Consider the following 15,745-nt stretch of genomic DNA (forward strand, 5'->3'; position numbering starts at 1 on the left):
ACATATAATATATACACTTCACTTTCTCCCCTGTAAACATGATAATGATCATCTACCTAGATGTATCCCCATGGTTAACCCCTAGGGCAGGTAATACCTATCCCAAGTTCATCATCCCTTGGCTTTATTTTGTCACTTAACCCTTCCTTTGCTCTTACACCCCTATTTTAATATATTTGACTGGAAAACAAGAGCTGACAGCCTAGAGTAGGAAAGCTAAGGGAAAAGTTGATGAGGTGAAGGGTAAGGGGAGCGTAGAAAAATCAGGCTATTCTTCAGTGGGGAAGGACATAAACATCCATCAAGTTCATAAAAATTCTCCACATTTTGTCCAGTTTGAGAATACATGATATGTATATGTTTTCAGACCTTTTTTAAGGAGCAAAGAACCCTTTTTCCAAGTTAAATATTTCATTTTATTGCAGTGTATAAAACAAATATATTGTTTACACAGATGCTTTTGTACTTTTACATTAATAAATATTTGCATCAAGTTAATGGTATTAATCATTTTTTGAAAAAGGCAAAATTTGAAAATGAGAGTTGTGGATGACAGTTGTGATCTTAGTCTCAGTACCCAATTATTTCTGTAGTTTCAGTGAAAAAGTATTGAGATAAGTGGTGAAAATGGCCCTACTAACAGAGGAACAGGGAGCCAGTCATTCAACCACATCCTTAACCCCTTTCCTTGTGCTATCTTTTGTGATTATAACTATATATAGGTACTCGGGGTTCAAAGCATATGAGAGAGTCTGAAGGTGTTTTAAAACTACCCATTGGAGGTACTTTCAATGCTATATATAGTCAGATAGCCCTTTGTGAGGGCTTCTAAGTAAACTGAAAATATGCTTGCTAGCCCCATGTGCCAGGATACAGCAAATTTCATGTAGGTGGGGAATTTGGGGGGAAGTAGTCATCAACACGTTGTTAACTGGCTACTTGCTTCTGCATGTCAGTGATAGCTCTGACCCACTGAGCCCTTGACCACGTGAGTTAGCAAATGTTTGTGAGGAAATTGAGTACAGGCTCCCAGCACTAAAGCTATAGAAGGAAGAAAGCCAGGTGTTCAATATCAGGTAGGATGGCGCTTATAATCTTTGGACCTTCCCATCTTTTTTTAGACATGACATTGCTTCCTTGGGCTTTCCCATTCTGCTGGATCTTTCTTTCTGCATTGGTGACATAGTATAGCTTTAGCTAGATATATGTGAAACAACACATAACATATATGAGGCCAAAGGAAAAATAAATTAATGTGTGTACCTGCTCTCCAGCTTAAGAAATAGAACATTAACAGTGCTTTTGAAGTCACCTGCAGATCCCTTTCCAATTGCATTCTTCTTTTTCCTCACCAGTGATAACCATTGTCTCAAGTTTTTAGTTAATTATTCGTTTGGTTTTCTTTATAGACTTTTCATTTATACTCTAAATAGTAGGTTTCATTTTGATCATTTTTGAATTTTATAGAAATTAGCATTTTTCTGCAACTTGTTTCTTTGTTCAACATCATTTTTGAGAGTCATCTATGTTGTTTTCTACCTTATACTTTGTTCTCCATTTTCCATTTAATGACATTTAGGTTGTTTCCAGTTTTTAACTATTTCTAACATTGGTACTATAAAAAGTAGAGATTCCTCTTCAAAGACTTTCCTCCCCATTTAATTAGAAATGAATAGTAACTTCTCTTAGAAGCAAAATTTATTCAAAGACCTGTGCTAACATTATTAAGTATCTGCTAGCCATGAGAAAGACATCAATGTACTTTATGTTCTTAGCTCTCACAATTTAGCCTCGATATTTGCCCTGGCATGCTTATACTGCTCCAAGCAAGCATTAGGTCATAGCCTGTTCCTCTTCCTTATTTGAAGGTGTTTTTACCTTTCTCAGCATTCCGCAAGTTACTTCCTCCTTCCTTTGTTCTCCTCTGCCTTTGCCTCTTTTAAAAAGTTCTAAGTTGCTAGCCAGTTGGGACAAATACAAAATGTGAGGTCCCATTCCAGCCGGTGGAAACCGGACACAGCAGTAGGGTGGACGTGTCAGGTTATAAAAGACCCAGTCTCCTTTGTTTGGTGTACTCTCATGGCAAAACTGCTGGTGACAGTGCCCTTTCTGCAGGAAGTAAAAATGGCCTTGCTGAGTAAATTAAATTTATGTTCAAGTGCTATTTCTTTATGGCACCGGGAAACAAGCATTTCAAATAGTACTATGTGAACTTTTGTAAATGTCTCCCATTACAAATGGGAGGCTGTCATGGAATTTTTATTTTATTTTATTTATTTATTTATTTATTTATTTTTTGAGACGGAGTCTCGCGCTGTGTCACCCAGGCTGGAGTGCAGTGGCGCGATCTCGGCTCACTGCAAGCTCCGCCTCCCAGGTTCACGCCATTCTCCTGCCTCAGCCTCCGAGTAGCTGGGACTACAGGCGCCCGCCACCTCGCCCGGCTAGTTTTTTGTATTTTTAGTAGAGACGGGGTTTCACCATGTTAGCCAGGATGGTCTTGATCTCCTGACCTCGTGATCCACCCGCCTCGGCCTCCCAAAGTGCTGGGATTACAGGCTTGAGCCACCGCGCCCGGCCGGAATTTTTAGAGCTCTTTAGAGAAATAGTTTTTTTTTTTAATTTTAGGAATTTATTCAGCATTCATAGTCAGAGACTTCTTCCTTCTTTCTAACCTAAAGTAGTTGTATTACACTTAAACTTGTGTCGTTTTATCCTAGAAGGCATAGTAGTTGAACTAGATTGCTTGGGTTAAAAATTCCCACCTCTCTCATGTTTGTTTAGTCTAGGGCAAGCTAATTAATCTCTCTGACTTTGTGCCTTCACCTGCAAACAACCTCATATGGCTGTCATAAGGATCATTGAATTAATACATGTAAAGTGCCTGAAACATGGCAAACATTCAGTAAATGTTAGCTCTTATTATTCTTAATCTACCCATAATGGAAGTGGAAAAAGCTGTCATTATCTTTTATGGGATACCCATTTATACACTTAAATTCAGTACTCCTCAACCCTGTTCTAAATTCAAAGGCATACTTATCAGATTTTAATTCAAATTATGTCAAAATGAGGTATATAAAAAATTATTTATTCAATGAGTTTAACATCTACTGAATGCGTGGCATTGTGCAAGGCACGGGGCAAACAATGATCAACTAAATTGACATGGTTTCTGCCCTAGGAAACATCAGAGTCTAATAGAGAATAAAGACAGAAAAAAATACACAAATGCTGAATTTCAAACTGTTATTAGCGCTATGAAAATAAATAATATGGGCTATGAAGGGGAAAAAAACAAGGGATGTCTACTTTAGAGGGAAGGACTGGGGAAAGTCTCTTTTAGCAACTGATATTTAAGCTGTAACTGTAGCTAAGTAGGGGGAAAATGCTTCTTACAGACTTACAGAGGGATCAGCATATGCCCAGCTCCTCAGGTGGGAAAGAGCCTGGTGTATTGGGTGCTCAGGAGAAGCCAGAGAGGCCAGAGCTTGGTGAACAAAGTGGGAGCTGCATGAAGTTAAATTGGAGAGTGTGTATAATGAGAAATGAAATATATACTTGGTCTTTGTTCCTGGTTTTTAGCACACAGCTTCTAAAACCCTTGGAATCTCTGGAGTTGATAAGAATGTCTTTTGTATGCTAAGATGACTGGTGGCTGAGGGTCCCTAGATAGTTTCAGAATAGGGGCTGGTAGCCAGAAAGACCAAGGGAAGTATAGGGTTTGAATTTTCAGCCCCACTCCGTGACCTCTAGGGGAGGGGAGAGGGGCTAGAAGTTGAGTTCAGTAAGCAATGTCCAGAGTTTTAATTAATCACACGAATTAATGGAACCTTTAACGCCACTAAATAACAGAGTTCAGAGCTTCTGGGTTGGTAAACACGTCGAGGTGCTGGGAGGGTGGCAAGCCAGTAGAAGTGTGGAAGCCCCGTCATAACCATTCTCCCCACAACCGCACCACCCCCGACCCCAACTCCACCCGACCCCTGCTGCCATTTGCTCTATGCATCTCTTGCATTTGGCTGTTGCTAGATTGTATTCTTTATGATAAACCGGTAACAGTAAGTAAGGTTCCTTTCTGAGTTCTATGAGCCATTCTAGCAAATTACAGAACCTGAGGAGGGGGTTGTGGGAACCCATGAATATATAGCTAGTCAGTCATAAGTATCAGCAACAACATGGGACTTGCAACCAATATCTGAAGTGAGGACAATCTTGTGGGACTGAGCTCTTAAGCCTGTAGAGTCTGTTGCTAATTCTGGATATTGTCGTGATTGAACTGAATTGTAAGACATCCAGTTGGTGTCCAGAGAGTTGCAGAATTGCTTGGTGTGGAAAACCTCCACACCTTTGGTGTCAGAAGTGTGAACCCAGAAAAATCTGAGACAGGTCTCAGTTAATTTAGAAAGTTTATTTTGCCAAGGTTGAGGATGTGCCTGTGACACAGCCTCAGGAAGTCCTGACGACATGTGCCTAAGGTGGTCACAGCACAGCTTGGTTTTACACATTTAGGGAGACATGACACATCAATCAATACAAGTAAGAAGTACATTGGCTCAGTCTGGAAAGGCAAGACAATTTGAATCTAAGGCAGGAAGACTAGAAGCCGGGAGAGCTTCCAGGTCACAGATAGGTGAGACACAAATGGTTACATTCTTTTGAGTTTCTAGTTAGCCTTTCCAAAGGAGGCAATCAGATATCCATCTATCTCAGTGAGCAGAGGAGTGACTTTGAATAGAATGAGAGGCAGGTTTGCCTTAAACAGTTTCCAGCTTGAGTTTTCTTTAGTGATTTTGGGGGCCCAAGATATTTTCTTTTCACAGACGTATTGTGAGTAAAAATAGATCAGAGTGGTACATTCAGGTCCTGCAAACCAAGTAAAGGGAAATGGATGGGAATTCTCGAAGAATTTGAGATTGGAGAGGAGAAGGATCCATTTTATATCTTAAAGGATCTATCTGTAGCATAGAGAAAGTACCGAATATAGATGAGTTAGGAGACTGTAATAGATTGTTGAGGTAGAAGATGATGGTGGGAGTGGATATAAAACTAGACATTCAGAAATATTTAGGATATAGAATAGACAGGACTGGGCAATGGCTGTGTATGTACCTGCAGATGATAAGAGAGAGGGAGATGTTAAGGATAAGAGTTTTGACTAATCAATCTCCTTTGCAAAGTTTTAAATTGTGTTTGCGATTTTTTATTCAACCTGCTCAGGTTTACAACTTTTCTCTTTAGTTCTATAACCTATAGTAGAATTCAGTATTTTTTTAAAAATAGAGGCTTAACTAATGTGGGATTCCAGGTTATATATACTGATTTCCTGCTTGCTTTTTAGATTATCTTTCAGTATAGTAATTTATTTATTAATTCCTTGAGAATTTACATTTAGGAAGGCATTAGTAAGATACAGTGATTCAGAAGTGAATTGAGTGCAAGCACAATGCTAAGTCAGTGACACCTTATTTTTCTCAGTGACTCCTTGATGTTTTATTATACTATAATTCATATCCGATAGAGTTTAAGTATTTCTTTAATTTTCTAAGGTTATTTAAAATACATACTTAACTGTGTATTTTCAAGGTGTATATCTCCAGTTTATTCTCTGTTGGTTCTGACCAACAGTCATGCATACATTTATTCAAACTCTTACTGAAGCGAACTGAATTTTCAGCCTATGTATTCATAACAAATTCATAAGTTTTATAAAAAATAATACACACCTTTTTTTGGTCTTAAAACAATATCCTGCAAACTCTGAAGGTTGAAAATTTTAAGCTTAATAATCTGGGATTTGATAATCATTATGTGTTCAGCCTTTTCATGACCTTCATGCTTTAGGATAAATCCCATTTTGCTTTTGTCATTCTGGACAGTAGTCTGGTCTTTTTAAAAAGTGCATTTTTGGCCGGGCACAGTGGCTCACACCTGTAATCCCAGCACTTTGGGAGGCCAAGACGGGCGGATCACGAGTCAGGAGATGACCTCACTAACCGGTGAAACCCCGTCTCTACTAAAAAATAAGCCGGGCGAAGTGGCGGGCGCCTGTGGTCCCAGCTACTTTGAGGAGGAATGGCGTAAACCCGAGAGGTGGAGCTTGCAGTGAGCTGAGATCCGGCCACTGCACTCCAGCCTGGGCAGAGCCAGACTCAGTCTCAAAAAAAAAAAAAAAAAAAAAAAAAAAAAAAAAAAAAAAGTGCAGTTTTGGCCGGGCACAGTGGCTCACACCTGTAATCCCAGCACTTTGGGAGGCCAAGGCGGGCGGATCATGAGGTCAGGAGATCAAGACTATCCTGGCTAACACGGTGAAATCCGGTCTCTACTAAAAATACAAAAAATTATCCGGGCATGGTGGCATACACCTGTAATACTGGCTACTTGGGAGGCTGAGGCAGGAGAATCACTTGAACTCGGGAGGTGGAGGTCGCAGTGAGCCAAGAGATCGTGCCACTGCACTTCAGCCTGGGTAACAAAGTGAGACTCTGTCTCGGAAGAAAAAAAAAAAAAAAAAAGTACAGTTTTAAGCTTTAATAACATCACAAGTATAAGTACCATAGATTTAGAAAGAACGTCATTTGAAACTTTATTTACATTTGTTTTATAGTCGTTTATCTTTGTTAATTTTGAATAACAAAATTTTAACTTTGATTTTTTTCATTTCAGTTGATTGAAGATCAGCAAACATTGAAAAAAAGTTAATTGTGCTATCTGGTTAGCTGAACTCAAGCTCACCATGACAGAAAGAAGAAAACTCACTTCCTGTCATAAGGAGGAGGCTCCCCACAGACATTGAATTAACAACTGGATGAAAACTTCAAGGAAACTGGGTTTATAGTTCACAACAAGCCTAGATCTGGGAGATGCCAGCAAGCAGAAAAACTATGGCTGAAATTGAGGCAATGTTAGCAGAGTCCCGAAAGCATGCACTGCACATTTGCTGAATTGAATATTCCAAAACCACAGGTTACAGAATTCTAACAGTGAAGTTCCAAAGCATACCTTAATGTATAAATGCTACAAGTTAACCAGGCTGAACTTGGCTTCTGTCATCTAATGAAATGAGAACATGAAATTTCCAAAAATATTCTTGACAAGTTGACCCATATAATGAAGCACCTTTCCACCTAAGTGACAATGTTGTCTGTCAAAGTTGCTTTGTTTCATGTACAGAGAAGCCACCAAAGTTTGGCAACATGAGAATCCCCGAAAGTTAATGTTTGGTGGGCCATTAGGGAGTCTTGCATTACCAGCCCTCCATTTTTATTGAGATATAATTCACATACCCTAAAATCCACCCTTTTAAAGTATACAATTTAATGGTTTTTAGTATACTCAAAAGTCTGCCACCATCGCCGCTGTCTTAGCCCATTTTCTGTTGCTATAACAGAATACCTGAGAGTGGGTAATTTATAAAGTGAAGAAATTTATTTCTTACAGTTTTGGAGGCTGACAAGTCCAATTTCGAGGGGCTGCATGGGGTGAAGTCCTTCTTGCTGTGCGGCAGAAGGCATCAGATGGTGAGAGAGAGGGAGTGTGTTAGAGGGCTCTTTATCTTTCTCTTTTTATAAGGCCACAGTCCTTTTGCACTTGGGATCTATCCTTATGAACTCAATTTAACCTTAACTGGCTCCTAATAACCTGTCTTAAGGGATACATTGAAATCATAGCAACCACTATCTAATTGAGAACATTTTTATCAACCCAAAAAGCAATCCTATATACATCAGAAGTCATTCCCCATTTCTTCCTCCCTCTAGCCCTGGCAAGTAGTCTACTTTGTGTCTCTATGGATTTGCCCCATCTACACATTTCATATATATGAAATTATACAATATGTGGCTTTTTGTGTCTATTGGCTTCTTCTTTTTGAAGAACCTATAATCAATGATAAATTTTACTTGGCAGTGCTTCAGTATTTTTTCATTTCTGTACTACAGTAGTTATTCCATTAAATGATGATATTTTTCAACAATCAGAGGATTCGTTATACATTGCATTGGTGGCATATTTTAGATGACACTTTTTCAGACTAGTGGATTAGTAGTAGAAGAGATCATCTTGCTTGCTGTTCTCTGTCTCACTTGTTCTATTAACATTATAATTTTTTGATGGAGTTACGTTAAAAATGTCATATATGCATCAAAACCTTGTTCTTTGGATGATCTTAAGTCTAGAATTAGAAGTGCAATCCTTTCAATCATTGCACCAGCAGTGGGCTGTATGTATGTATGTGTGTATTTGTGTGTTTACCTACATATATTTCCTACCTCTGATCTCTGAGAGGACTTTGAAGCAATGACTACCTAGTAGGAGTGAGCACACTAGTGTCCACATCTCTATTTTTAACTATCATTTTCTACTAAAAGGGTTCAGGGCCTCTTAGAGAAATAGCTTGCTGTGCCAGAAAACAATGAAATGTTGAAAGAACGATTAAACCATGTCAAAAGCACACAGGAGCAAGCTTGAAGGAACTCCACTGGCCAAATCTGGGACATTTTGAATATCAGAATAAATAATGATACATTTAACTCATTGAGTAAGTTGAAATTCACCAGTATATACATGAAATAAATAAGTGTCAAACGGAAAGCTCTACCTTACAGTATAATACCAACTTATGTAGAAAAATGTTGGAATTAGAAAATCATCTTTGGTAATTCTTATAGTAATAATTTATTTGGACAAAATCATCAGTGGATTCTATAACTGGTAGGTGAAATTTTTTTTGGAAATTTTTTATTTTTAAAAATTTTATTCTTTTTAAAGTTTTATTTTAAGTTCCAGGATACATATGCAGGATGTGCAGCTTTGTTACAAACGTGTGCCATGGTTGCACCTATCAACCCATCACCTAGGTATTAAGCCCCACATGCATTAGTTATTTATCCTGGTGCACTCCCTCCTGCCACAGCCTCTGACAGGCTCTACCCAGTGTGTAGTGTTCCCTGTGTTCATGTGTTCTCATTGTTCAGTTCCCACTTTTAAGTGAGAATATGTGGTGTTTGGTTTTCTGTTCCTGTGTTAGTTTCCTGAGGATAATGGCTTCCAGCTCCATCCATGTCCCTGCAAAGGACATGATCTCGTTCCTTTTTATGGCTTCATACTATTCCACGGCATATATGTGCCACATTTTCTTTATCTAATCTATCATTGATGGGCATTTGGACTAATTCCATGTCTTTGCTATTGTGAATAGTGCTGCAGTGGAAATACGTTTGCATGTATCTTTATAAAAGAATGATTTATATTCCTCTGGGTATGTACCCAATAATGGGATTGCTAGGTCAAATGGTATTTCTGGTTCTAGATCTTTGAGGAATCATCACACTGTTTTTCGCAATGGTTGAACCAATGTACATTTCGACCAACAGTGGAAAAGCGTTCCTGTTTCTCCACAGCCTTGCCAGCATCTGTTGTTTCTTGACTTTTTAATAACTGCCATTCTGACTGGCATGAGATGGTGTCTCACTGTGGTTTTGATTTGCATTTCTCAATGATTAGTGAGTCTAGCTTTTTTTTCACTTGTTTGTTGGCTGCATAAATGTCTTCTTTTGAGAAGTGTCTGCTCATGTCTTTTGCCCACTTCTTAATGGGTTTTTTTTTTTTTTTTTAATTTACATTCCTTGTAAATTCTACATATTAGACCTTTGTCAGATGGATAGATTGCAAAAATTTTCACCCATTCTGTAGGTTGTTTGTTCACTCAGATGATAGTTTCTTTTGCTATGCAGAAGCTCTTTAGTTTAATTAGATCCCATTTGTCAATTTTTGCTTTTGTTGCAATTGCTTTTTTTTTTTTTTAAAAATTACTATTTGAGACAGAGTCTGGCTCTGTTGCCCAGGTTGGAGTGCAGTGGCATGATCTAGGCTCACTGCAACCCCCGCCTCCTGGGTTCAAGCGATTATCCTGCCTCAGCCTCCCGAGTAGCTGGGACTACAGGTGCAAGCCACCACATCCAGCTGTTTTTTTTTGTATTTTTAGTAGAGACAGTGTTTCACTGTGTTAGCCAGAATGGTCTTGATCTCCTGACCTCGTGATCCGCCTGCCTTAGCCTAGCAAAGTGCTGGGATTACAGGCGTGAGCCACCGTGCCCAGCCTGCAACAACTTCTTCATTGTGAAATCTTTGTCCATGCCTATGTCCTGAATGGTTTTGCCTGATTTTCTTCTAGGGTTTCTGTAGTTTTGGGTTTTACATTTAAGTTTTTAATCCATCTTGAGTTAAATTTTGCATAAGGAGTAAGGAAGGGGTCCAGTTTCAGTTTTTCTGCATGTGGCTAGTCAGTTCTATCAGCACCATTTATTTTATTGTACTTTAAGTTCTAGGGTACACGTGCACAACGTGCAGGTTTGTTACATAGGTATACATGTGCCATGTTGGTTTGCTGCACCCATCAACTCATCATTTACCTTAGGTATTTCTCCTAATGCTATCCCTCCCCCAGGCCCCCACCTCCTAACAGGCCCCAGTGTGTGATGTTCCCCTCCCTGTGTCCATGTGTTCTCATTGTTCAACTCCCACTTATGAGTGAGAACATGTAGTGTTTGGTTTTCTGATCTTGTGATAGTTTGCTGAGAATGATGGTTTCTAGCTTCATCCATGTCCCTGCAAAGGATATGAACTCATCCCTTTTTATGGCTGTATAGTATTCCATGGTGTATATGTGCCACATTTTCTTAATCCAGTCTATCATTGATGGACGTTTGGGTTAGTTCCAAGTCTTTGCTATTATGAATAGTGCCACGATAAACATATGTGTGCATGTCAACACCATTTATTAAATAGGGAAACTTTTCCCATTGCTTATTTTTGTCAGGTTTGTTGAAGATCAGATGGTTGTAGATATGTGGTCTTATTTCTGAGATCTCTATTCTGTTCCATTGGTCTTTGTGTCTGTTTTTGTACCAGTACAATGCTGTTTTGGTTGTTGTAGCCTTGTAGTATAGTTTGAGGTTGGGTAGCATGATACCTCCAGCTTTGTTCTTTTTGCTTAGAATTGTCTTGGCTAAAACACCTCGCTTTCTCACTCATAGGTGGGAATTGAACAATGAGATCACTTGGACACGGGAAGGGGAACATCACACACCGGGGCCTATTATGGGGGGCGGGGGGAGGTATGGCATTGGGAGTTATACCTGATGTAAATGATGAGGTGATGGGTGCTGACGAGTTGATGGGTGCAGCACACCAACACGGCACAAGTATACATATGTAACAAACCTGCACGTTGTGCACATGTACCCTAGAACTTAAAGTATAATTAAAAAAAAAAAAAAGAATTGTCTTGGCCTATACACACTTTTTTGGTTCCATATGAATTTTATTTTATTTTATTTTATTTTTTTGTGACGGATTTTTGCTCTTGTCATCCAGGCTGGAATTAAATGGTGCGATCTTGGCTCACTGCAACTTCCACCTCCCAGCTTCAAGCGATTCTCTTGCCTCAGCCTCCCAAATAGCTGGGATTACAGGCATGCGATACCATGCCTGGCTAATTTTTTTTGTACTTTTAAGAGACAGGGTTTTGCCTTGTTGGTCAGGTTGGTCTCGAACTCCTGGCCTCAGGTGATCCACCTGCCTCGGCCTCCCAAAGTGCTGGGATTACAGGTGTGAGCCACCATGCCTGGCCCCATATGAATTTTAAAGTAGTTTTTTTCTAATTCTGTGAAGAATGTCAATGGCAGTTTAATGGGAATAACATCGAATCTATAAATTAGGCATTATGATCATTTTCACGATATTGATTCTTCCTATCCATGAGCATGGAATGTTTTTCTATTTGTTTTTGTCCTCTCTGATTTCCTTAGGCAGTGAGTTGTAGTTCTTGAAGAGGTCCTTCTCTTCTCTTGTTAACTATATTCCTAGATATTTTATTCCCTTTATAGCAATTGTGAATGGGAGTTCACTTATGATTTGGCTCTCTGCTTGTCTATTGTTGGTGTATAGGAATGGTTGTGATTTTTGCACATTGATTTTGTATCTTGAAACTTTGCAGAAGTTACTTATCAGCCTAAGACACTTTTGGGCTGAGGTAATGGGGTTTTCTAGATATAGGATCATGTCATCTGCAAACAGAGACAGTTTGACTTCCTCTCTTCCTATTTGAATACCCTTTATTTCTTTCTCTTGCCTGGTTGCCCTGACCAGAACTTCCAATACTGTGTTGAATAGGAATAGTGAGAGACGGCATCCTTGTCTTGTGCTGGTTTTCAAAGGGAATGCATCCAGCTTTTGCCCATTCAGTGTGATATTGGCTGTGGGTTTGTCATAAATGGCTCTTACTATTTTGAGATAGATTCCATCAATACCTAGTTTATTGAGAGTTTTTAACATGAAGCGATGTTGAATTTTATCAAAGCCCTTTTCTGCATCTATTGAGATAATCATGTGGTTTTTGTCTTTAGTTCTGTTTATGTGATGAATTATACTTATTGATTTGTGTATGTTGAACCAGGCTTGCATCCCAGGAATGAAACCAACTTAATCATAGTGGATAAGCTTTTTGATGTGCTGCTGGATTTGGTTTGCCCGTATTTTATTGAGGATTTTTGCATTGATTTTTTTTTTTTTTTTTTTTTTTTTTGAGACGGAGTCTGGCTCTGTTGCCCGGGCTGGAGTGCAGTGGCCGGATCTTAGCTCACTGCAAGCTCCGCCTCCCGGGTTTATGCCATTCTCCTGTCTCAGCCTCCCGAGTACCTGGGACTACAGGCGCCGCCACCTCGCCCGGCTAGTTTTTTGTATTTTTAGTAGAGACAGGGTTTCACCGTGTTAGCCAGGATGGTCTCGATCTCCTGACCTCGTGATCCGCCCGTCTCGGCCTCCCAAAGTGCTGGGATTACAGGCTTGAGCCACCGCGCCCGGCCGCATTGATGTTCATCAGGGATACTGGCCTGAAATTTTCTTTTTTTGTTGTATCTCTGCCAGGTTTTGGTATCAGGATGATGCTGGCCTTATAAAATGAGTTAGGGAGGAGTCCCTCCTTTTCAGTTGTTTGGAATAGTTTTAAAAGAAATGGTACTAGTTCCTCTTTGTACCTGTGGAAGAATTCAGCTGTAAATTCATTTGGTCCTGGCCTTTTCTTGGTTGGTAGGCCATTTATTGCTGCCTTAATTTCAGAACTTGTTATTGGTCCATTTAGGGATTCAACTTCTTCCTGGTTCAGTCTTGGAAGGGTGTATGTGTCCAGGAATTTATCAATTTCTTCTAGATTTTCTAGTTTATTTGCATAGAGGTGTTTATAGTATTCTCTGATGTTGTTTGTATTTTTGTGGGGTCAGTGGTGATGTCCCCTTTATCATTTTTTAATTCTATTTGATTATTCCCTCTTTTCTTTCTTTTTTTTGACACAGAGTCTCACTCTGTTGCCAGGCTGGAGTGCAGTGGCCCGGTCTTGGCTCACTACAACCTCCGACTCCCTGGTTCAAGCAGTTCTCCTGCCTCAAGGCTCCCAAGTAGCTGTGATTACAGGCACGCACCACCACACCTGGCTAATTTTTGTATTTTTAGTAGAGACGAGGTTTCACCATGTTGGCCAGGCTGGTCTCAAACTCCTGACCTCGTGATCTGCCTGCCTCAGCCTCCCAAAGTGCTGGGATTACAGGTGTGAGCCACCGCTCCCAGCCTCTTTTATTCTTTATTGGTTTAGCTAGCAGTCTATTTTGTTAATTTTCAAAAAACCAGCTACTGGATTCATTGATTTTTTTTTTTTTTTGAAGAGGTTTTTATGTCTCTCATCTCCTTCAGTTCTGTTCTGAACTTGATTATTTCTTGTCTTCTGCTAGCTTTGATTCTCTAGCTCTTTTAGTTGTGATGTTATGATGTTGATTTGAGATCTTTCTAGCTTTTTGATGTGGGCATTTAGTACTATAAATTTCCCTTATGACACTGCTTTAGCTGCTCCCCAGAGATTCTGTTATGTTTTCTCTTTGTTCTCTTGGGTTTCAAAGAGCTTCTTGATTTCTGTCTTAATTTCATTATTTACCCAGGAGTCTTTCAGGAGGAGGTTGTACAATTTCCATGTAGTTGTATGGTTTTGAGTGAGTTTCTTAATCTTGAGTTCTAATTTGATTGCACTGTGGTCTGAGAGACTTTTTATAATTTCAGTTCTTTTGCATTTGCTAAGTGTTATACTTTCAATTATGTGATAGATTTCAGAGTAAGTGACGTGTGCTGCTGAGAAGAGTGTATATTCTGTTGTTTTTGGGTGGAGTGTTCTGTAGATGTTTGTCAAGTCCACTTGATCCAGAGCTGAGTTCAAGTCCTGAATATCCGCGTTAATTTTCTGTCTAATATTGACAGTGGAGTGTTAAAGTCTCCTGCTATTATTGTATGGGAATCTAAGTCTCTTTGTAAGTTTCTAAGAGCTTGTTTTATGAATCTGGGTGCTTCTGTATTGGGTGCATATATATTTAGGATAGTTAACTTTTCTTGTTGAATTCAACCCTTTACCATTATGTAATGCCCTTCTTTGTCTTTTTTTATCTTTGTTGGTTTACAGTCTGTTTTGTCAGAAACTAGAATTGCAACCTCTGCTTTTTTTGCTTTCCATTTGCTTGGTAAATTTTCCTTTATCCTTTTATTCTGAGCCTTTGTGTGTCTTTGCGCGTGAGATGGGGCTCTTGAATATAGCACACTGATGGGGTCTTGATTCTTTATCTAGCTTGTCATTCTGTGTCTTTTAATTGGGGGCATTTAGCCCATTTACATTTAAGATTAAATGAGTGAATTTGATCCTGCCATTGTGATGCTAGCTAGTTATTTTGCAGACTTGTTGTAGTTGCTTCATAGTGTCATTGGTCTTTGTACTTCAGTTTGTTTTTGTAGTGGCTGATAACATTTTTTCCTTTCCATATTTAGTGCTTCCTTTAGGAGCTCTTGCAAGGAAGGCCCGGTGGTGATGAATTCCCTCAGCATTTGCTTGTCCGAAAAGAATTTTATTTCCCCTTCACTTATGAAGCTTAGTTTGGCTGGATATAAAATTCTGGGTTGGAAATTCTTTTCTTTAAGAATGTTGAATATTCGTCCCCACTCTCTTCTGGCTTGTAGAGTTTTATGCTGAGAGGTCTGCTGTTAGTCCAATGGGCTTCCCTTTGTAGTTGACCTGACCTTTCTCTCTGGCTGTCCTTAACCTTTTTTCCTTCATTTCGACCTTGGAGAATCTGATGCTTATGTGTCTTGCAGTTGATCTTTTCATGGAGTATCTTACTGGTATTCTGAAAACTAAAAAAGCCAGAGTGCCTCTTCTCTTCCAGATGATTTCAACACCTCTTCAGCAAGGGCACAGAACTGGATGGAGGCTGAGATGAATGAATTGACAGAAATAGACTTCAGAAGGTGGGTAATAACAAACCTCGCTGAGCTAAAGGAACATGTTCTAACCCAATGCAAAGAAGCTAAATTTGAATGTTGGCCTGTTTTGCTAATTTGGGGACGTTCTCCTGGATGATATCCTGAAGTATGTTTTCCAACTTGGTTCCATTCTCCTTATCTGTTTCAGGTACCCCAATCGCAGGTTTGGTCTTTTTACATAGTCCCATAGTTCTTAGAGGTTTTGTTCATTCCTTTTCATTCTTTTATCTCTAATCTTGTCTGCCCTTCTTATTTTACCAAGATAGTCTTCAAGCTCTGATATTCTTTCCTCCACTTGGTCTATTTGGTTGTTAATACTTGTGGTTGATTTGTAAAGCTCTTGTGTTAATGTTTTTCAGCTTCATCAGGTCATTGATCTTCCTCTCTGAACTGG

General features: G+C 39.3%; 1 protein-coding gene across 4 annotated transcripts in view; it reads left to right on the forward strand.

Moving 5' to 3' along the window:
* The window catches only part of WDPCP (WD repeat containing planar cell polarity effector), a 487,239-nt gene that overhangs the window by 18,562 nt on the left and 452,932 nt on the right, over positions 1-15,745 (forward strand). The window contains exon 3 of one of the 4 annotated variants that reach the window (XM_050753475.1): positions 6,667-7,520. The exons of 2 other annotated variants lie outside the window; for them this stretch is intronic. In XM_050753475.1, the coding sequence (XP_050609432.1) occupies positions 7,518-7,520 (3 nt within the window). In that variant the 5' untranslated portion in view covers positions 6,667-7,517. Of the gene's footprint in view, positions 1-6,666; positions 7,521-12,872; positions 15,337-15,745 lie in introns of those variants that run through there. One more of the 4 variants, XM_050753478.1, reaches the window with a different exon arrangement.

The sequence above is a fragment of the Macaca thibetana genome, chromosome 13, assembly GCF_024542745.1.
Source record: "Macaca thibetana thibetana isolate TM-01 chromosome 13, ASM2454274v1, whole genome shotgun sequence".
In the NCBI taxonomy this organism is placed as follows: Eukaryota; Metazoa; Chordata; class Mammalia; order Primates; family Cercopithecidae; genus Macaca; species Macaca thibetana.